General features: G+C 35.9%; 1 protein-coding gene across 3 annotated transcripts; it reads right to left on the bottom strand.

Moving 5' to 3' along the window:
• Positions 1-409: 409 nt before the first annotated feature.
• Positions 410-23,553, bottom strand: LOC149826954 (cysteine synthase-like). 3 transcript variants are annotated; one of them, XM_090019067.1, is made up of 11 exons: positions 23,202-23,553; positions 22,579-22,688; positions 22,432-22,489; positions 21,994-22,257; positions 20,084-20,221; positions 19,681-19,732; positions 19,545-19,594; positions 2,311-2,370; positions 1,081-1,161; positions 851-911; positions 410-762 (listed from the first exon to the last, which is right to left on the bottom strand). In XM_090019067.1, exons 1-10 carry the CDS (start codon positions 23,424-23,426, stop codon positions 882-884), a joined length of 1,068 nt encoding a protein of 355 aa, XP_089875193.1. In that variant the 5' UTR covers positions 23,427-23,553; the 3' UTR covers positions 410-762; positions 851-881. The 3 variants fall into 3 exon arrangements, with proteins under 3 accessions (XP_089875193.1, XP_089875194.1, XP_089875192.1); XM_090019068.1 differs by lacking the exon at positions 851-911 and having other exon boundaries at positions 21,994-22,148; positions 22,218-22,257; positions 23,202-23,438; XM_090019066.1 differs by lacking the exon at positions 851-911 and having other exon boundaries at positions 23,202-23,476.
• Positions 23,554-24,510: the final 957 nt, after the last annotated feature.

The following is a 24,510-nucleotide window of genomic DNA, read 5'->3' as shown; positions in this document are numbered from 1 at the left end:
CTTAGACTGCACTAATGCGATCATTCATCATCATATATCATGATCTCATAAACATATTATGTTTTGAAAACCTTGCACACGAACTGACCAGATCTGGCGCAGATTCAGGTATTCTCAGAACCAGGTCAGGGTTCAACTAATTATTGGACACCATAGACTCAGCTAGATTGGCTTATTGGACCTACTTAGTAGTCCCCACATATTAATCGACTTTGGATCGACTGATGGCTGACATCAAAACACTTGACAGCTTTGCAGACCGAAAGAACTTAACATTCCCCCATGTCTCAACCCCCCTCCATCTCAAATATGAACATTAAAGATGGGAATTTTGCATGGTACTGCTTTACAGGATCCTCTAGACAAACACCCTCAACGGATGGATAGAACAGCCGAATCATACACACACTTTTCTTTTTTTATATGGCTTGTCTCCTCTCAAAAAATGTCTAATAATGAATCAAAAGCATCTGTTACAGCATGGGACCCCATCAGTAACAAGGGATGCTTCCATTTCCTTAATGGCAGCTTGCCTTTTCGACACGTGCTGCAGAATTTCTTGGCATGTTAATCATTGCACGAGATCCACAAGGGTACGGGACAGAGAAGTAGCAGACAGCTTTCCCCAAATCATTGAACCAGATTCTCACTACTCTGAACTGTTGGGTTTTGTCAACTTTCTTGCATTCTTTGAACTTCCTCATGAATGGAACGGAAAAGTACAGTTGGGATGTATCTCTCACCAAAGCTGGGAAAAATAACCTGCAATCGAAAGCAATCAGCAAGAGAGCCTGTTTATTTATCTCCTCAAGACAAACCTTTCCACGAACTGCACCAGACAATGACTAACCATATAGACCAAGGAGTGTCTCGGTATGGTCCTACATTTTAAAGGAAGTTGGATGCAGAAGCTGAATCAAATTTCATTGTAGCAAACACATCAGTCATGTTTAGCAGAATCTGATGGCAGCTTGCTTTCATGCACAGGGCTTGTAAGATCCTTTCTCATCACATTAATTAGAAAACAGAGCAATGCAACTCTATTACCAAATTTAGGAAATAGATAGTTTGCTATCTCACCGTGACAAGTTTCCCAGCATTCTCCGGTCTTCTTGCAATATTAACAGCAGCTGCTGCAGCTGCACCTGATGAAATACCAACCTGGACAAAGAAATCTGGGTTACAAAAATCTTTTTTTGAAAATAATAACTATATGCAGCAGCATCTTACGTAGGTTTTTTATCTGAGATATAGTTGGAGACTAAGCAAATAGAACAAATGATAGATTTGTAGAACACAAAAGAGATGGATTCTCGTTCCTTTCATTTTATCTCATAGGTAGGAAAGAGGGGTATGAAAAAGGGCTACCAGGGATCAAAAATAAAGATAACATGTCATGAGTGGAAAAGAATCAAAGATTGAATACATCTTAGCCTACAAAATTTGCAAGCCAGATAAAACAAGTCTCACAAGATGGGTAGTGCTCAACAACAGATCAAGCTCATGCAAAATCTACAACACATGGAGAGAATGGTCATGGCCAACCAAAGGACTGTTAGCTCAATCTCTCCTGATGGGATCTGAATCTGCAACTGAAAATCATCACATAAAACCCCTAGGGTGGATCACACATGGGACTTGATCCAGCTAAGCTTGGATCCCCAGCACGTCATCTGTTCCCAGCTTTATTAGGGGAAAAAAGAAGAAAAATAAGGCACATCAAGCAGAGCTGGAGAGTCTGAAAATAAGTCAAACTCAAGTTCCTAGTCACACAACTAAGACCAAGGGAAATGAAGTCTAGATATTCCACGCAAATGGGTTGTACACAAAGGGAAGAAGGTTATGATGAAGCTGCTATTTAGAAAAGCAAAAAGAGAAATAATTGGAAATGAATTGGTCCTTGGAAATGAATGCTATCATTTTAACCATTCAGGAATTTAAGAAAAAAAAATCAACAGTCCAATATTCAGGAATTTAAGAACAAATGAACGGACCAATGGCTGCATTAATGTAAGCCCATGAGGTCTCTGCACATCTGATAGGGGGATTTATTGAATGTCACCAATTTGACAGGACACCATGAGTTCAAAACACACGGCAAGCATCGTTTGCCGCTAGTCTGAATATGGTTGTACTCCCTGATGAGCAAGGGGGATGTTTTACGACAATGAACTCAGTGAGTGAGCCAGTGAGGCGGTATTTCTGCGGTTACCCCAAAAAAAACTGCACTAATGCAAATTTGAACTTTTCAATGAAACCTTCAGTAATACATTTTTATGATATAACCTAAAAAAGCAAAGCATTGCTTACCAACAAACCTTCCTTCAGTGCCAGTTCTCTTGCCATTGCAACTGCCTCATCATTAGTGATCTACATGGAGTACAACATTAATATTAATTCCATTATGAAGTTCATATATGGGAAAAAGAACGATAATGAATGTGGTCTCTACAGGCCACTGGTCGGTCATGAAAAATAAGATGAGAAAATCATAGCAAATAACACAGTGAATTTTAAAATTTCCAAGCATGTGTGTCTTATCAAAGCAATAGAATTCCAACCATGAGAGAGAGCATAAAAGAAGATGAGAAAAACAATTGACTCCACACTACTAAAAGAAATACAAAAGTACTATTGTAAAGAATGTAATGTACACAAATAAATAGAGAGGTAGCACACAAAATGTAATCACATTGTACATAAGACTCAACATTCCCCCTCAAACTTGAGATGATGAAAGAGGAATCATCCCAAGTTTGAAAAGAATGTGCTAAAGTGGAATGGAGCAAGACTCTTGGTAAACGCATCTGCAATCTGATCCTTAGAGCCTACATGCTCAAGAGAAATGACTTCATCTTCATAGGCCCTCCTTGTAGAGTGGCAATCTACCTCAATATGTTAAGTCTTTTCATAAATTTTTGGATTCTTTGCAGTCTTAGTTGTCAAAAGCAGTGCCTAAGAGCAGGGTCACCACCTAGGGCTTATGGGCCTAGGCGGTACGACCCTATTTTTAGGCATTAAGTTAGGAACACTGTTGTCGTTTTTTTTTCTTTTTCTCTTTCTTTTTCTTCATCTCGCTCCAAATGCTTTCTTTTTTCTTATCTCCTTTTCTTCTTCTCTTTTCCTTTTCTTTTTCACCTTCTTATTTTTCCTTTTTTTTTCCTCCTTTCACCCATCTACCTCTTCTTCTTTCTTATTTTTTTCTTTTTTCTTCTTCCTTCTCTTGCCTCTCCACTCTCTTCTTCCTCCTCTTCTTTCTTATTTTTTTCTTTCTTCTTCCTCCTCTTGCCCCTTCACTCTCTTTTTTTTTATTCCCCTTCTTCCTTTCCTCCCCCCCCCCCCCCCTTTTTTTTACTTTTGTTCTTTACATGTATGCATGTGCTTTTCACAAACATATATATATATAGGGTAATGTTTGCTACCCTCGTGGGTAAGGAACCCCCTAGTGAAAAATCTAATATTTTATTTTCCTCAGTTTTTTTTTGCACATTTGATCTAACCCTTCAGTTGTGATTTATATATTTAGTAGAAACTGACCTTTGGATCATGTTTTTCTTATCCATATGTCAGATTTTACGAGGGTTGAAAAATCAACAGCCTATGATGCACCAAATTTTCAAACCTCAAAAAAAAAACTTACGCTAAAAAACTATGATCCAAGGGTTGATTCCTACTATGTTGATCATGTTGAATACATCCATGTGGTCAGATTTGGTTAAAACAACTTTCCCCATGAGTGGTAACTAAGGGGTTCCTTACGGACAAGGGTAGCAAATGCTCTCTCTCTCTCTCTCTCTCTCTCTCTCTCTCTCTCTCTCTCTCTCTCTCTCTCTCTCCAACTAGGTGCCGCACCCGATGCGGTCAACCTGACCCTGGGTGCAGTCAATGCACCCAGGGTCATTTATGTCAAACTTTTGGGCTTTATATATATATATATATATATATATATATATATATATATATATTTTTTTTTTTTTTTTTTTTTTGCCGCACCCTCGCACCCAAGTTTTTTGAAAGTGCCGCACCCCCCCGCACCCACACCCATGTGACATATCTCTCTCTCTCTATATATATATATATATATATATGTGTGTGTGTGTGTTTTATGTTCCATGTTATGCAATTTTATGAATTTTGCAATTACATTGAATTACACACTTTATTCATAGTTACAATCATATGTTTGTTACTAAATTCTATTTATTGTAAGATTTTTGTTTTTCTTGATGTTTTTTTTGTCCTGCCTAGGCGCCGACTAGTCCTTTTAGGTGTCTTCCGCCTAGGCTCCGACTAGCACTTTTGACAACTAAGTTTGCAGTATAAATGACACTCATATTGTCACAATATAAAGAGGTCTGACCAACGATAGAAACTCCCAACTTTCCCAATAGCCATCTTATCCAAATAATCTCAGTTGTAATTTGTTTCATTGTTTTGTATTCAGCTTAAGTTGAAGATAAGGCAACTCTTTGTTGCTGCTTACTTTTCTACGAGATTAGGGAGTTTCCAAGAAAAATACAAAAACTAGTAGTGAGGAGATGATCTTGAGTAGAGCTTCCAAAATCAGCATCACAAAAGACTCTCACATCTGTGGAAGAGGACGATCATCCCATAATGCATGGTGTCCCTCACATATCTGACACTCTGAAGTACCACAACAAACTGAACTGTCCTGGGAAGGCTCATAAACTTACTGACCACATAAACTGTGTAAGTGATATATGGTCCGGATATAGTCACATTCATCAAGCTCCCAACTAATTGCCTATACACCACTGAATCATTTAGCTTCACCCCATCTGAAGCTCTCCGCTTGACATTAGCTTCCATAGGAGAACTAACCTTTTTTGAATCATCTACTAATCTTGCCTTCACAACCAAATCGGTTGCATACTTATATTGGGAAAAGTAAAGTCCTCTCTTTGATTATGCAATCTCTAAGCCAAGAAAATATTTCAGATTTCTCAGATCCTTCATCTCAAAAACGTTGGCTAACTTCTTCTTATTATCATCTACCTTCTTCAAATCATCTCTTATAACGATCACATCATCAACATACAAGAGTAATATACACTTTTCCTGGGAAGAAGATGCCACAAACAAGGTTTAATCATGGTAACTTTGCTCGAAACCAAGAGATCTGATAGCAGTACTAAAATTTTCAAACCAAGCTCAAGGAGCATGTTTGAGCCCATACAAAGCCTTCTTCAACCAACAACCTCTGCTCTCAAGATCTGAATATCTTTGTGGCAACTACATACATAACTTCTTATTCAAATTACCATTTAACAAGGCATTATTCGCATTTAATTGCTACAGGTTTCATTGTTTCATTGTAGCTATTCCAAGCAAGATTTGTATGGTAGAAACTTCATTAAGTAAGAAAACAAAGAATACAACCATATATGGAAAACAACCCACCTGTCCCACTATAGAACAAAAACAGTTAACTCTATACTACTAAAAGAAATACAAAAATACCCCTGTAAAAAATGTAATGTACACATAAATATAATACACATTCTTAGTTGTCAAAAGCGAAACCTAGGCAGAATAGACACAAGGCCACCGCCTAGGCTTATGGGTCTAGGCGGTAGGGCCCTATTTTCCCGCCAAGGAATTAGGGACATAGTTGTCATTTTTTTTCTGTTTTTGGTCTCTTACTTTCTTTTTTCTTCATCTTGCTCTAAATGCTTTTTTTTTCTTATCTCCTTTTCTTCTTATTCTTCTTTTCCTTTTCTTTTTAATCTTTTTATTGTTTTCTTTTTTTTCTTCTCCTTTTCTTTTTTCTCCTCCTTTCACCCCTCTACCTTCAGTTTTTCTTCTTTTTTTTCTCTTTCTTCCTTCCTCTTTTGCCTTTTTCCTTCTTTTTCTTTTTTCCTTTTTTTCTTCTTCCTCCTCTCACCCCTCCACTCTCTTCTTTTTTCTTCCTCTTCTTCCTTTTTCCCTTTTTTTTCTTTTTACTTCTTTTCTATTTTTGTTTTTTACATATATGCTTGTGTTTTTCACATAAATATATGGCATAATGTTTGCTACACTTGTGGGTAAGGAAACCCCTAGTGAAAATTTTTTATGTTTGCTACCATCATGGGTAAGGAACCCCCTTGTGAAATATCTAATATTTTATTTTCCTTTGTCTCTTTGGTACATCTGACCCGACAGTTGTGATCTATATATTTAGTAGAAGCTGACTTTTGAATCATGTCCTTATGATCCATATGCCAAATTTTACGAGGGTTGAAAAATCAACTGTAAAACCTGTGAAATCTTCGTAAAAATATCTGATAAATAACGAGGATCTTACTGCAATTTTTGAATTTGTTAACTCTTCAAAACCGAATAGAAATAAATATATATATATTAATTCAAGCAAAATTAAAGGCTTTGAGGAATTTAAAACTTGAAATTTAAGTTCACAATTTCAAAATCCATTTAGATTTTGGATTTTTGGATCTGGAGACTGGATCTCAGATAGATCCAGAATTCATTATCAAGGGTGGTTGGATCTAGTATTTGGATACAGATCTTGAGAAGGTCTAAAATCCATTAGAGAAAATAATTGGGTTCGGTATTTGGATCTGGATCTCAAGAGGATGCAAAATCTACATTGGATTTGGATATGGGATGGTTTGATCCAAGTAGAATTGGATCCAATATGGATCCAGGATTCAATAAGAAATATAAATCAAGGTTTTTATTAAATATTTAATATTAGATAGTATATTTAATTAATATATTACTTAAGAACTAGCCAACTATCTAAACAATCTTTCATAAAGATAATATAGAGTGTATGAGCCTTCTATTTAATGTAAAATTGATTTGATGCAAAGTACAAAATACCCCTTACAATAAAACATACAATAGATAAATTAGGGGCATGATCACAAATAAGATCCATATATGGATCTGGATCAGCACCGAAATGCTACAACCATCATAACATCACACCAAATTTAGTTTATATTTTTTTCTCACAGATAAAAAACTTGATAACAAGATATTTCTGATACATGAGCACTTTGTCCCAAACTTGATCTTTTAAATGATTTACTTGAAGCGCCTTTAAGTCTATTAACAATGAATATAAGTCTTAAGATTAGTTGTCAAAGGCGGTGCCTAGGCGGCCTAGGCACAACCCCATCGTCTGGGCGACCAGGTTTGGGCAGTGGGTTTCGGCGAGGGCCCTACTTTACTGCCTAGGTTGGGACCACCTAGGCACTAAATCCTTTTTTGTCTTTTTTTTTTGGTTGACGTTGACCATGAGTATAAAAAGGGGAAAGCAGTTTTCCCTTTCCCCTTTTCTCTCTCTCTCTCTCTAGGGTTTTTGCAGCAGCAAGAAGAAGAAGAAGAGGTACGGTCTCTGAGCCTCTCTGTTTCTCTCACTCTCTCAATCTCTCTCTGTTTTTCTCTCTCTAGGGTTCTCACTCTCGTTTCATTTTTTGCAGCAAGAAGGTATGAAAATTGTGCTTCTCTCTCTCTCTCTCTCTCTCTCTCTCTCTCTCTCTCTCTCTCTCTCTCTCTCTCTCTCTCTCTCTCTCTCTTTGTCTTGTTCTCACTCTCTCTTTGTCTCGCTCCTCTCGCTCTCTCACTCCTCACTCTCTCGCTCCTCACTCTCCCTCTCTCTTTGTTTCTCACTCTCTCGTTGTCTCTCTCTCTCTCTCTCTCTTTCTCTCCCTGTTGTCATTTTTAATATATGATCTGTGAATTGTGAGCTTTGTGTTGGATTCAACGTGTAAGTTTTTTGGGATATTTTCGAATAGTGTAAAATTGTTAGTGCTTCTTATTAGAGTGAGATTGAAAAAGATCACATCCATGTTCTCAAAAATTTTCATGAAGTTTGGGCTTTTTAGTGGATTTATTAATTTTTGCAAATAGATTGAGTTAAATTTTTGGGGATATTTTTTATTAGTGTGAAATTGTTAGTGCTTCTTATTAGAGTGAGGTTGAAAAAGATCACATCCATGTTCTCAATTTTTTTCATGAAGTTTGGGCTTTTTATTGGATTTATTAATTTTTGCAAATAGATTGAGTTTTTTTTTTAGGTTATTAGTTAATGGTAAAATAATGCATCACATCAATAGTTTATGGTTGTGATTTTGTTGATTTACATTAATATTCTGATCAACTATGCATTTTCTGATTTCTTGAGAATCATTAATTTATCTGAATTATCTCTTAGTGCAGTCCATGAATTTTCTATTGTTATATTTCTTGGACATTGTTATTGTCTTAAATAGTGGTGGGAGTGTGTATGAGTTATATATCTGTGTGACTGTGTGTAGTTCATATGATGTGTGTTATTGTTATTTTTCAGAATTTACACTTCATAAGTTCACATGCACCCACAGTCCACACACACAGATCTGATGCACAGTTGCACACACATATACACGTTTTTTGTGTATATATATATAATTATATACATTAACATATCATAAACATATATTATAAATTTACAATATTCTGTGTTTATATATATATACACATATCTGTGTATTTAATTCATATATAATCTATAATCGTAGAGTTATCTATTTGATTGTTTTTTTGAGTTATATTTTTTGTTGACTGTTTATGATTTATGTATATGTATATATTGTATAGTTTATGTATTTGTTCTTCACATATATGATATATATTAATATATGAGCTTATGTTATTTGTTGCTTACTCCTTTTAATTTAGTGAATTTATATGTTTCTTTTTTTTAGATTCTTATCATTTTTTAGAACAATGGAAGGGGCTTCTTCTACAAGTGCTAGCCGGTCCACTCCAAAGTTTGACATTTCCATATTTGGAAGATATGAAGAACTTCAAGCAAAAATCTAGTGATCCGGCATAAAATTGGGCTTATTGTCAGGATAAAAAAGATTCGAATTTTGTGACGTGACTTAAATATGGATCAACTTATAAAGGAGGCATATACAGAATAAGGCAACATCTACTTAGGATTGGATGCAACGTGAAGGCTTGTGAGAAAATCACTGTAGAAATCAAGCAAGTACTTTTTAAGTATACGGAGGAATTGAAGAAGAGAGATTAAAGAAATAAGAGAGAAAGAGTTAATATATATGAAAGAAGTGAATGTAGTTTCGCAGATAGAGGGGCAGTCAAGTAGTACATTCGACTTGAGACCACCACAGGCAAAAGGGCCTACGAATATGTATGCAAGCAAACAAACAAACCACATTAGAGAACCGCTTTAAAAAGAAAAAAAGGAAAACAGTGTGTGAGTACATTAGTAGGTAGTTTTATCACGATGAAATATCTTTTAATACAGTAAAGTTGCCTTCATTTTACAATATAATTGAAGCTATAGGCCAATTTGGACTAGGGAAGAAGCATTCATCATATTACGAGCTGTGAGAACCACTTTTAAATAAAGAAATGAAGAAAACGAAAGAGTTCTTAAACTCATACAAAGTGCATTTGGTCTAAATATGGATGCAGCATAACGTGAGATGGCTAAGCCGATACAAAAGGGCATACACTCATTAATTGTTTTGTTAACTGCCTCTTGAGAACAATGTTTTTGAAATCAGTTGATGCATCAAATAAAGTAAAATATGCAAATTTGTTTTTTCATTGTTGAATGATATTGTTGAAGAAGTTGAGGAGAAGAATGTGGTTCAAGTTGTTACTGATAATGCTTCAAACTACATCAAAGCTGGTAAATTGTTGATGGATAAGAGAAAACATTTATTTTGGACTCTTTATGTTGCACATTATATAGATCTGATATTGAAAGATATAGGAGAACTGAAAGAGTTAAAGAGCAATTGGTGGTATTCATATACAAACATACTCAAGTGTTGAGTATGATGAGAGCACACACACAAGGGATTTACATAGGCTTAAAGTAACAAGATTTGCTATTAGATTTTTTTACTCTAGAAAGCATATATAATTGCAAAAAAGGCCTAAGGTCCATGTTTATTGGAGATAACTGGGCAAAAAGTAATTTCTCAAAAACATCAGTTGGTAATAGATGTAAATGTTAAAATGTAACATATACATAATATAATAATAATAAATATTATTATTATTATATTGTATATATATTTTTCTATTTTTATTTTTATTTATTTTTATTTTTTATGTTATTTACATTATCTAGTTCACTTAGAACTAGATAATGGGCTTTGTTGGAACTTGACCAAGCAATCTAGTCGTTCAAACTAGTCCAACGGCTAGATTTCTAGCTCCAACGACTAAAAGGGAGAGCTCCTTATGAGCTCTCCCCATTGCTCTTGTATAAATAGGGATTCAGCCCCCTCTTGGAAAACCACTTCTTGTAATGTTTTTTAAGCATTTTCTTACATAAATAAAAGTGTGTTATTTATGTGTGTATTTTCATTTTTACCCTTTTGTGGGCTTTGCTTAAAGTGTCTTTTTACACACTTCATTTTGAGTGATCCAAGTGCATTCGTGGAAGATCACCATTTCATTACTTGGTATCATAGGCGCGGGATTATTAGATCTTGGAGAAAGGTCGCCTCGGTTTTCATGCCCCTTGTGCAAAAGGTGTGTTATCACCTTATTCTTGCAAAGTGTTTCGTCACTTGGAGAGAAGTGTTTTATCACTTCATTATTGGCTGCAAAACGCATCATTTGAAGGGCTTCAACATCTTTTGTATTGTATCTCTTTCCCTTCTCACATTTTTTTCATCTCTTTTCTTCTATCTTTTCATTTTCTCTTCTTGTAAACGATGGATGACAATGATAAAGTCACCATCATCCCTATGAAATTAAGCGACACAAATTATGTAACATGAGCTTCAATCATGAAACACCATATATGGGGTAAAGGCTTATGGGGGATTGTGGATGGCTCTGATTCGGAACCTAAACTATCCCTTACTAAGAAAGAGGGAGATAAAGAGGTCCCATTATTAGAAGAGGAGAAAATCAAGGCTCTAGCCTCCTATGAAAAAAAATGGAAAGAGTAGAGAATGGGACATGCGAAAATAATGTCATGGCTTATCAATAGTGTTGACATTAAAAAATGTTTCAGTCTTGTCAAGTTTGAACATGCCAATAAGGCATGGGAATATTTGAAAAATATGTACTTCCTTAAAGATATTGCACATGTGTGCAATCTTCAAGAGAAGGTTCGAATGAAAACCCAAGGAGATAAATCAATTCACGAATATTAGAATGGATTGTCCGAACTCTAGGAAGAACTATCTCTTTTGGAACCAAAATGGCATTGTGCCGAAGACATCGAGCTTTGCCAAAAGCAACTCGATGTTGAACATTTTTACCAGTTTATAATTGGGTTAAGGCCGAAATTTGAGTCCACCAAATCGGCCTTCCTTCACCGAGGAAAAGTTTCTTCTATTGTAGAAACTATTGAAGAATTAATAACAACAACAACTACGCCTTCATCCCAAAACAATTGGGGTCGGCGATATGAACCAACAAAGAAAATCATTCTGTGTCTTCCACATGAATCCTTCTCCTCCAATCATTTCTATCCAATGTCATGTCCTCGGTGAGGTTCAAAGCATTCATATCCTTTCCTATCATCTTCATCCAAGTCTTCCTAGGCCTACCCCGACCTCTTTTAACTAATATATTTTCCCATTTCTCCATCCTTCTAACTGGAGCATCATTAGGCCTTCGCCAAATATGTCCAAACCACCGTAAACGATTCTCTCTCATCTTATTTTCAATGGGTGCAATGCCTACCTTCTTACGTATCTCCTCGTTCCGAATCTTATCTTTTATTGTATTTCCACACATCCATCTAAGCATACGCATCTCAGCTACACTCATTTTTTGAATATGATGTCTCTTGGCAGCCCAACATTCCATACAATATAGTAAAGCGGGCCTAATAGTCGTCCTATAAAACTTTTCCTTCAACCGCAATGGCATTCTACGATCGCACAACACTCCAGTTGCACTTTTCCATTTCATTCACCCAACCTTTATCCTATGATTTATATCTCTATCAATTTCTCCATACTTTTGAATGATAGATCCCAAATATTTGAAACAATCATCCACCGGTATTTCTTACTCACCAAGCTTCACTACACTCCCATCACTACTTTGTTGCGTACTAAACCGACATTCCATATATTTTGTCTTACTCTTACTCAACTTAAAACCTCTTGCTTCCAATGTTTGTCTCCATAATTCTAACTTAGCATTAACCCCAGCTCTAGACTCATCAATCAAAACAATATCACCAGCAAACAACATACACCACGGCACATTTTCTTGAATTGATCTCGTAAGCTCATCCATCACTATAGCAAATAGGAAAGGGCTTAAAGCAGATCCTTGATGTAACCCAACCGTTATAGGAAAATTGGTTGTCACCCCTCCACAAGTGCGGACATTGGTTACTAATACAGCTAGGACGGTATTATTGAAGAATTAACAAAGGAGGAAAATCGTCTCCGAAAAAGTTTCTCTAAAGTTGATGATGATACCGTCCTAACCGTATCTAAGCCTGAGAATCATACTCACACTTACAAGCCACCTCATTTTGAAAGGCAGAATGACGAATTTGACAAAAGAAAAGTTATTTGTCACCACTGTCACAAATCGGGGCATTATAGGCCTTAATGTCCAAAGTTAAAGAAAAGAGATGAAAAGAAGGTTGCACCAGTTGAAGTCGAGCCAAAAGATCAAGATGCACCCGTTTCTATGGCTCAACTTATGAAGATTCTTCAGCCTCTTCTCCAAGGGGTATCATCTTCCGCTGAAGCCTCAACTGGAGCAGCAGTCGCATCTGTATCCGGTCCAGGTAACTTTCCTTGGCTTTTAGATTTTGGTGCCTTATTTCATATGACCCCAAATTATAAATGTTTATCTGAATGTCTTAAAAATAACTCGAATATTTCAAAAGTTTTTACAGCAGATGGAACGCCTCTCGAAATCAAAGGAATTGGATGTTTTGAAATAAACAAAACTTTTTGTATTTCAGAAGTTAGATATATCCTAAAACTAAATTTAAATCTCTTATTTGTTTCTCAAATTTCTGATCATGGATGTAATATATCATTCTCTTCTGATGGTTGTTGGATACAGGATCGCCAATCAGAGAAGCTGATTGGGGAAGGTCATAGAGGAGGAGGGCTATATTACATGGACTTTTTTGAACTACCAAAGAATATTTTTTTTTTAAATGTACGGAAATTGGAAACAGACTTATGGCACAAAAGACTTGGCCATCCTCGTATGTCTAAAATCCAATTCTTTCTAAGTTTGGGAAAATCTTGCTTGTAAAGACTGCATTCTTGGTAAAATGAAAAAATTACCGTTTTCTATTAGAACATTTGTCTCTACAAAACCCTTTGAGTTAATACATTCGGATGTTTGGGGACCCGCACCAGTTATTTCTAAAGGCGGTTTTGCATATTATGTCATCTTTGTTGATGATTTTTTTAGACATACTTGGATTTATTTTCTTAAACATAAATCTGAAGTTTTTTTCCACTTTCAAATATTTCATAAAATGGTCAAACAAATTTCAAAACAATATCTCCATTTTTCGCACAGATTCAGGGGGAGAATTTATGTCTGAAAAATTTTAAAAGTATCTTAATTCATACGGCATTATTTATCAATGATCTTGCCCAAATACCCCTCAACAGAATGGTTTAGCAGAACGCAAACATCGTCACATTATGGAGACCACTCGGACTTTGCTAATTGCAAGCCATATGCCTAAAGGGTTTGGGGTTGAAGCAACTCTAACTGCCACTTATCTCATAAATAGAATGTCATCTTCTTCTTTAGAAAACATATCCCCGATTGAAAAACTTTATGCTATAGCTCCAGATTACTCCAGACTAAGAGTGTTTGGTTGCAAATGTTTTGTATTTACAGACAAAAACGATAAATTCTCTCCTCGTGCAATTCCATGTGCTTTTTTAAAATATGCTAAAAATAAAAAAGGGTACAATGCTATGATCTTCAAAATGGTAAATTATATGTGTCAAGAAATGTGACCTTTCTTGAAAAAAAAATTGAAAGTGAAAAATCCAAGGATATTATTGAATATTCCTTTTTAATTGATTTAACTTCAAAATCCAGTGAAGAGGATGTTGAATATAACTCTAACAATGATCAAAGTCTTACTATCTATGAAAATAATAGTGAAGACCAAACCAGTAGGGATGTTAGCTTACAGTATTCAAGACGAATAATTGGAGAGCAATGACCTCCGTGTGCATTAGAAAGATTTTCTGAAGCTCCTCCTCGCAGGACCTTTAGAATCTCTAGACCTCCTAGAAAATTTGTCTCTTATGAATCTTTTTCACTCTCGTATAGGACAGTCCTTGCATTAATTCAATCATATGTTGAACCTTATATTTTGAAGCCAAAAATCATGAAGAATAGATTGAAGCTATGAAAATAGAGTTAGATGCATTAGAGAAGGCAAACACTTGGTCCATCCAAGACTTGCCTCTTGGAAAGAAACCTATAGGTTGTAGATGGGTCTTTAAAGTCAAAATCAAAAGTGATGGGACCCTCGAAAGGTATAAGGAACGACTCGTGACCAAAGGCTATGCTCAAGAGTATGGCATTGACTACGAAGAAACCTTTGCTCTTATGGCCCGAATGACCATAGTTCGAACTTTAATTGCTTTAGCTTCTATCAAAAAATTGTCTATATTTCAAATGGACGTCAAAAATGCCTTTTTAAATGAGAGTCTTGTTGAAGAAGTGTACATGGAAGCTCCGCCAGGTATCAGTCTTCCTAAGGATAAAATTTTCCGTCTTAAAAAAGCTCTTTATGGTCTCAAATAGGCACCAAAAGCCTGGTATGACAAATTTAGTCATGTTATGACTGATATTGGTTTTCGTTCTTGTTTGACTGACACTGCCTTGTTTATTAAGTAATATGATGCAGGTATCATCATTCTTCTTCTTTATGCGGATGATATGATCATCACTAGAGGTGACAAACAGAGAGTTGCCAATATCAAAACTCTTCTTAAAACTCATTTTGAGATGCCTGACCTAGGACTATTACGATATTTCCGAAGAAAAGAAGTTGCTTATTTCCCTAAAAGGTATTTGATATCTCATTCTAAATTTGCCTTTGATATTGTTTGTAGGTCTGGCATTACAGATGATAAGAAAGTAGATACTCTAGAAGTAGTTAATGTTAAAATGAAAATTGATGATGGAGAACGACTTGAGGATCCTACTCCGTTTAAACAACTTGTTGGAGCACTTTTTTACATTTCTATCACTCGATCAGACATCGCACATGTACACACAGCTAGCCAATTCCAGCATGCTCCCACCTTTATTCACATAGGAGCAGTTTTACGTATTATAACATATTTAAAGAGTTTTCTCTCACGAGGACTCTTCTAGTCTGCATCGTCAACTTTAGATTTAATTGCTTATACAGATGATGACTGGGGAGGTGATCCTAATAATAGGCACTCAACCACTGGTTTCTATGTGTTTTTAGGTAAATCTTTCATATCGTAGAGGTGCAAGAAGCAACAGAAGGTTTCTCTTTCCTCCACTGAAGTTGAATATAGAGTCATGGCAACCACCACAATGGAAGTTGTTTGGCTTAGACGACTGCTAGCTGATATGGGAGTTGAAGCAATACAAGCCTCACGCATGTGTTGTGACAACAAAAGTGCAATCTACATCGCAAGCAAACGGACTTTTCATGAACGCACCAAACACATAAAGATGAATTGTCACTATGTCAGGGAGGAGTACATGCATGGCACCATTGATCTTTCATATGTTACATCAGAATACCAATTAGCATATTTCTTCACCAAACCTCTTGCAGCTCCCAGATTTCACTTCCTTTTAGACAAACTTTCGCTCATTTAACCGTAAGTTTGAGAGGGAATGTTAAAATATAACATATACATAATATAATAATAATATGATATATTATTATTATTATATTGTATATATATTTTTCTAAATAAGTGTGTCATTAATGTGTTTCCATTTTTACCCTTTTGTGGGCTTTGCTTAAAGTGTCTTTTAGACACTTCCTTTTGAGTGATCTAAGTGCATTCGTGGAAGATCACCATTTCATTACAGTAACAACATGATTTTGAGTTCAAAATTTTAGAAGGCAGTGAGTCGTGCTCTGAAAACAATAGTCCCTTTTATTGACATGCTTCGATTAGTTGATAGCGATGAAAATCATGTTATGGGTTACATCTACGAGAAAATAGACTGTGAAAAGAAACAAATAAAGGTATAATTATAAATTAAATTTTTTATATTCTACTAATTCTAAATTTTGTTTTTAAATTTTATCTTAGCTTTTATAATGGTTACTTTCGATTTTTTACTTAATAGGTAAATTTGTGTAATGATTAACAAAGATATGGCCCAATTTGGGAAATAATCGATACAAGATGGAGCAATCAATTGCACAAACCTTTGCATGCAGCAGCTTATATTTGAATCCAACCATATATTATGAGTACGAAAATATCAAGTTCAATGAGGAGATAAAGAATGGCTTATATGATTACGTCAATCGTCTTGTTCGAAGCGAAGCAGGTCGAGAAGCACTAGTAGACCAACTCATAATATATATAACTGCTAGTGGGCCTTTCATGATGGAGTTAGGAAAGAAGAAGAGGAAAGTGCAAACCCCGGGTAAGATGATTAAATTTCATATAACTCGCTTTGCATTATTTTTATAACTTATGTACTTTAATTATATCTAATTTGATTTTTTTTATAGTGGATTGGTGAATTTCTTTTGCCATTGGTTATCCTCAGCTCCAAATAGGGGTGGCAAAACCTGACACGACCTGCCAACCCAACCCACCTCTTAGGCGGGTTCAGGTTGGGCTTAAGCCAACCCGTTTAATAAACGGGTCGACCCGCCTAACCCGTTTATTAAACGGGTCGGGTTCGGGTTGGGGGTATGCCAACCCGCCAACCTGTCTGCCAACTCGCCAACCCAACCCATCAACCCGCCAACCCGTTGACCCGCCAACCCGACCCGCCAACCTGACCCGCGAACCTGAGAACCTGTTTACCCGACCCAACCCATTTATTAAATGGGTTGGCGGGTCGTGTCGGGTTACCCGTTTATTAAACGGGTCGGGTTTGTGTTTGCCACAACCGACCCGTTTAATAAACGGGTCGGGTTCGGGTTGAGGTATGCTGACCCGCCAACCCAACACGATTGCCACCCCTAGCTCCAAACATTTGTTGTTCAAGTCTTAGGCCTCACATGCAGTGCATTCAGTTGCGAACATAACTTGAGTACTTTTGAAGCGGTAAATTAGTATTTACTACTAATTACTAAATAATATTTATCAGTTTATATATATTTTAACTTTATATATATTTTTGTATATTCATACAAAGAAAAGAAACCAACTTTTGCACAAGAACTTGAATGATTTGCTTTTTGTACAATATAATCGAAAATTAAAGTGAAGGTATGAGGAGCGAATGAACACAAGAGATCTCGACCTCATTGCCTTAAGAGAAGTCTATGATAAGGATTTTTGACCAAGTGAAGATGGAGCGGTCTTCGAAGATAACACATCACTTACATGGAATCTTGTTGATAAGGCATCCAGAGCGTCAAGGCATAGGGCAGGGACAAGAACGTATGTTACTAGAAACCCAAGTAAGAAAATGTCTGACAAAGGAAAGAAGGTGGTGAAGGTGGAAGAAGAGGAAGAAGCTAGCTCTACAGCAACTAAAAAAGAAGAGCAATATATCGATGAAGATAATTTATATGATGATGATGGGCATTCAAGTTCATCATCAAGGGATTAAATTTAAATTGTTATTGTAAACTTATTATAAACTTATTGGGGTTCTTTAACAATTTTAGACTTGAATACACTTATAGTGTTGTATGGCTTGATTTTTTTTTTACTTAGTTAAGTTAGTTATGTGTGTGTAGACTTGTTGAATATTTGTATGCCTATATTTTTATTTGGTGGTTAATTAGTTATGTTTTAATTTTTTGTTGTGTTTATTTTAGATTTTACGATGTCTCGTTCACAAGATGATCATGTATGGCAATACTGCACATGCGCTGATAATAGAGGGTTAAGATTGAGACGTGTGTTTTGTAGTTCTATTATTAGAGGTGGACTGCATAGATTTAAGCAACATATTGCAGATCTACATCAAAATGTATGTCCATGTGATTCTTTATCCATTCCTGTCACTTTTTGTGTTGATGTTATTGATGAATTAGAAGCAATTCCAAGAAGAAGAATATTGTAACAATGCAAAGAAGGACTTCCAACCATTGTTCCAAATTCTAAAGATGATGATAACCCACTTGTCAAAAAAAAGTCCCAAGATAAAGAGATTATCGCGTGACAGTTGAATGGAACACTGAGGAAATATTGTCCTAATATTTGCAAATATGCTCTAGAAGATAGTTTAGTTTTAGGATCTTTATTGTTTAGGGATGAAGATTGGCATGTAAGACGCTGGTTAAATGTAATTTTTTAGTTATCATGAATTCTTAGTAGTTTAGTTATGACTTATGACATTTTAGTATGACTTGGATGTGAATTTAATATTGTTAAGGCTTTAATTGCATTTAAATTATGTAGATATGACTACTTGCCTTTTATTTGCATTGAGCAAGTTATCAATTGCATGGTTTCTTCTTCTTATCTTTTGTTAATTTTTTTGTATACATGATTTTATTTTTTGTATATTGTTTATTCATATTGTTAGTTGTATGGTTTGGTTATTCAATTGCTCATTTATTCTAATTTTTTTAGCAGGTTACTGCATCATGGTTTGTAAATAATTATTTATTTTTTTTCTTACTTGTCTATTGCTTATATTATGTCTATTGTTGTTAATTTTTTTGTATACATGATTTTATTTTTTGTATATTGTTCATTCACAATGTTAGTTGTATGGTTTTTTATTCAATTGTTAATTTATTCTTAATTTGTTTGAGCAGATTATGTAATATAATTGCTTTAGAGTGTTCGACGACATGTTATTATTTATCTATTGCTTATTGTTGATTGATTTTATGTTCTATACATGTTTATTATTAATTTTAGTAGCTTGTTTATATATTTTATATGTTTTTTTTTGTTTTTTATTTGGGGTACCGGTTAGGCCCCACCCAATCTTTTTAGGGGCTCACGGCCTAGCGCCTTTGACAACTAAGTCTTATGCTTTAAAAAACTAGAGAGGAAAGATATCAATGAACTTTTATAAAATGATTTCACGGGATTCAGTCAATTGTCCCAATAATGGGAAATCGCTTAATTGTGTAATGTGTTGCTTTTAATGATGATACAATTAGTGTTCCAAAACTTTATGTATTTGGAAGTGTGCCACCCACAACGTGAAACCAAGCTTAGAAGCACAAGGGTCCCAGTTTTCGAAGCATCTTCCAAAAAAGTGAGCTTCTGCAGGTATCAAAGCTTTGAATAACCATGGACTGGTGCTTACAATCAATGGTGTTCTAAAACAAACTGAATGCAAAAAATAAGATGCTTGAAATATAAGCCACTATTACATAACTAACAAAAGAGCAAAATTAAACTGAAGAAGATGCTGCTGTTCATTACCTTCATAACCTCATCAAGCAATCTGACATCCAAAATTTTAGGGAAATATCCTACATCAATGGCTTAAATCAGGGCCCATAGACTTGTATAAGAAAATATTAAAAAATGCTCCAAAATGAATTACGATGACTCTCACCAGGCTTGTCAGCAGATATCATGCTAGTCTCAGCTGGTTCTACTCCAACTACCTAGGCAAAAACTGTAAAAATGATATCTTGCAAATATGCAAAAAACAAACCAAATAGACAAAGCAAGAAGGCAGCCAAAATGGGTCAAAAAAAGATTCCTTCAAGAAAACCATGAAGGTACAAAGAACAACAAATGTGTGCTAAATGAGATGTGTAAACAATGCAACAGCCAAGTTGACCTTTAAGGGAGAGATGAAACATCACTTTTTTTTTCCTTTTCCCTTTCCTAGTCCATAGTCCTATTATCCAGTCTAACAACTGGAAACCCACAACAGAATGAAGCGACAATGCTGAACTAGTTAGAAACAATCCCAGATTAAGAGTTCAAAAGGCTAAAAAAATGCTTCCAACCTTGATATTTTTGTTCCTCATTTTCAGGTATCTTCCCGTACCTGTCACGGTACCTCCTGTCCCAATTCCAGCAACAAATATGTCAACACTGCCCATAGTATCCTCCCACATTTCTGGGCCTGTAGTTTCAAAGTGGATCTGCAATCATTCAAATGAAAGTTCAAAATAACGGGAATAACTGGCACAAGTAGAAGATGATTGCAAACAATGAATACAAGCATCAGCATTACTGTATAAACCATGGTTAGCCAACTCGGCAAGTCAACTCGTGACTCGCCTGAGTTGTCTCGTATAGCCCTTTAATTGAGTCAAAAATTCAGTAAAACTCGTTTTGGGCAAAACTCAGCTGAGACAATGCTTTGACTCGGCCGATTCAGCCGGGTTTTGTTGGGACTTGCCCGAGTCCGCTGAGTCTCATACGCTTTTTTTAATAATGACTAATTAAATGCACTGAAGAAGTTTAATTAGGCACAGTCCCTTACAACCAATTAAACACTCACTTTTAATGACTTTCTTTTGTCATTGCATGCCGTTTTCATTTTCTTAGGAAGTGTTACTTTCTTAATTAAGTCTAATCAATTCATTCCTTTTAAGTTTTAAGAAATTTAGGCACTGGTCCTCACACCCAATAGGGCATGGCTTCTTGAATGACTTTACCTTTTTTATTGCATGCGTTTCACGATTTTTTAAGTAGTTTTACTTTTTTATTTAGTTTAATTAGAAATTCTTTTATTAATAATTTTACACACCCCAACTATTAAGACCATTACATCCAATTAGGCATTCCATCTTTAATGGCCTATTTAAATTCAAGTTGCTTTTTCATTTCTTTTTCCTATCAAAGAGATACTTTAAAACTAAAATTTTGAAGTTTAGATGTGCTTTATATATATATATATATATATATATATATATATATATTAGTAATGATAGGGTGCTCCTGGAGTACCTACTCCCACCTAATAGAAGCTTTAGATTTTCAAATTTCTTGAACTTTTTTTATTGATCAGACCTTATAGATATGATCTATAAGCATTATTCAGTAGAAAACAAGTTTTGGATCACGTGATTATAACATACATGTAGGTTTTTTAAGACCTTTAAAAATCAACGGCTCACAATGTATCAAAATTTCATGGCTTAAAAAATATTGATTTTATGTCCAAAAAATACGATCCAAAGCATGATTCCTATCAAATAAACTATGTTGAGTACATCCATAAGGTCTGATTGAGAAGATACAACCTACAACTATGATTTCTAGTATGTAGGAGTAAGTGCTCCGGGAGCACCATAGCATTACTCTCTCTCTCTCTCTCTCTCTCTCTCTCTCTCTCTCTCTCTCTCTCTCTCTCTCTCTATATATATATATATATATATATATATATATATATATATATATATATATATATATATATATATATATATATATATATATATATATATATATATATATATGTGAATATAAAATTTGAAAAAGCTTTTTATATGTATGAAATATATTTTTATTAGTTCTTTTTAATAAATTAAATAAAAAATATTGACTCGTCCAAGTCACTGAGTTGACTCGCCCGATCTGAGACCAAGTCCCGGGAATGCCAACCATGATATCAACTAAAGCATCTCATTCAGATTGAAGAGAATTCCAGCTAGGAGTGAAGTGTAAATGACACAGATAGATCAGAAAAAGCTGCCAAAGTCATTGGCAAGTTGCAGGGTGGAACATGTGGCTAACCTGCTAAGGCTCATTAGCAACTTATTTCTGATCCAAAATTCTGGCTCAATGGCAATGCCATGAATCCTTGAGCCAATCAAGTTTGAATATATATATATATATATATATAGAGAGAGAGAGAGAGAGTATGAAATAGTTTATGCTGGGGGAACAGCATGCTTGTGCAAAGTACAACCTTTGTGTTTGCTAGATTTTCAAACTGCTGAAGCATGTACGAGTTTGGTGTTATACGAACAATCTCTAAAGCTTTCTCAACAGCTCCCTTCATTCCTTTAGATGGGTCTGTTAGAACAAGCTCTGCTCCAAAAGCACGAAGAAGAACCCTTCTCTCTACATTTATAGAAGCAGGCATAGTCAAGATAAGCCTGTATCCCCTAGAGGCAGCAATAAAAGCAATACCAACTCCTGTATTTCCACTTGTTGGCTCTACCAAAATTGTCTGCAAAAGAACAATCTGAAATTAAGCAATGCGTTTCCAGAAATTATGTGCCAAAAAGGTCAATGTTGGAAGGGGAATAACTGCAGCATATGGCGGGAGGCAAAAACTTTGAGGAGGACAACAATGTCAAAACTCAAAATAGAAACATGAATTGTAGGCAAGAGAGAAGCTAACCTTTCCAGGAGAAATAGCTCCATTTAATTCAGCATCAGATATCATACTATAACTAATTCTGTTACATAGACGAGATTTTGGATAAGTTTTAATCAAAATCAACACAGCCTCGTTTCAAAGAGTGGCCTATGGTAACAAAATTATCACCTGTCCTTGACACTTCGGCACGGTTCCATTGATTCAAGCTTTGCAGCAATATTTGCAACACAACCTTCCACAATTCTGTTGAGATATATCATGGGAGTCTTCCCAATCACCTGATGCAAATTACTACATTCAGAAAATAGAATACGCAAACATCTGTAGTTCTCTAACAATTGCTTTCTCCCTTCTCAGCACGTTTGGAAATTGAAAATAGACTTCTGCATTGAGATAAACATGTGACATTTTTTCCCATTTCCAAGAAAGCTTGCTGCTTTCCATTTGGATATGTTAACAAGTTAATGTATCTCCTCAAATGAAAAATAAAAAACACAAGTTAATGTAAATTTATGAACATTTACTGAGTGATACTTAATGAGCCTTCTCGAAGAAGAGAGCGTTTTCCATCTCTTCCTCTGAAGGAGACTAATGAAAAATACAAGTTCAGGCGACAAAATAAACAAACAAGGAAAGAGCAGAAAAGATTCACATAAGTATGACTGCACGTGTGATTCCATATGTGATAGCCTTGCCGCTGCCGCCCCCCTCTTCAAATATATTTCACTTAGTTCTTTTTCACCAAGAAGAACGATAATGGAGAGAGAGATGTGAGATGTGAGAATGGGTACCTGAGTAACGTCGTTTGCAATGTTGAGGGGGACGATTTCTTCCTTTCTCCGAGAGGCGGAAACTTTTGGTTTGGGTTTTGGTGCGACTCTGCAACAAATTCTCTTGGACCCACAAGGGGGAACCGGAACCCGCCTCTTGTTAGAGGGCAACCAGGAAGAGGGGAGACCGCAGAGACCATCGGGGAGCAGCCGAGTTGGAACGTTCAAGAGACTCGGAATAACCATGGCTGCCCCAACCTCAACACAGTGAGTCGGCAACCATTCTATATTTATCCCAGAACGTTGAAGGCGATGGCATTTTCGTAGATATCCATCACAGCCAAAAAGGTCCAGACGTCGTAACGCCTAGGGTGTCAACGGGTCGGGACCCCGACCAAACCCTATAGGGTCCGGTTATGGTGATAAATAATAAGACACGATTAAAACCTGGATTCGGATTCGAAGGTCTGATTAATACATGTATCCGGGTATAGTTTGTGAAATTTTATACCAGACCCGAGACCGACCCGTTAAGACCCACAAATTTTCAATGTAAAAATAATAATAAAATATTATTTTACCTGGTATGGTCCTAGTCTGGTTCATGTATTTCTTATCGATTTCGGGTATGGTTTCTCTTATGGTGGACCTGATTAAAACTGAGTCTGAACCTGATACCATACTGGAAAATTAGGTCCAAGTCTAGTTCTACCTGGGTCCAAACCAAACCCGACCAGTTGACACCCCTAGTGCCGCCTCATGCCATTTGCACCCTTAACCTAGTTAACAAATATAGGCGATAAATTGAAAATATCCCAACACATTGGGCACCCGCATAAGCGCTGTCAATGGTTTGGTCTTGCCTGACAAGACCCGATAGGTTTATCAGGTCTGTTTTCAAGTTTGAATCGAAATCCAAGCCCGGCATCTGGTCTTACAAAAGCCAGGTATGATTGGATCTGGAGCACTTCAAAGTCAGAAAAGAACCGAATCCATATAGGTCCGGCTCAACTACGACTCCAAACTTATCCTGTCCTTCCTCCAAACCGAATCCGTAAAGATATAACCTTTGTTTTATATTTTTGAAATGAGACATGTTTTCAGAAATCATGCTTTAGCATAGGACCTGTGATTAAGTGAAGCATGTGTGGTGCTGGAAAACAAAAACCAGCCGAGCTTGAACGCCCTCTGTTCAGTTTGCTAGGATCGTTTAGAATTTGGTTTCAGCTCAGCTATGCTATATTGTTTATTGTGTTCACATAATATGAAGCGATGCTGCATCATGAATCACCCACGCAGCCACCAATCTCGGCATTTCTGGAGATGGGCG

Source organism: Nuphar pumila, chromosome 10, assembly GCF_984573655.1.
Source record: "Nuphar pumila chromosome 10, dmNupPumi1.hap1.1, whole genome shotgun sequence".
Taxonomy (NCBI): Eukaryota; Viridiplantae; Streptophyta; class Magnoliopsida; order Nymphaeales; family Nymphaeaceae; genus Nuphar; species Nuphar pumila.
Note: the sequence above shows the minus strand (reverse complement) of the source record. Positions and strands in the feature narration are given on the sequence as shown.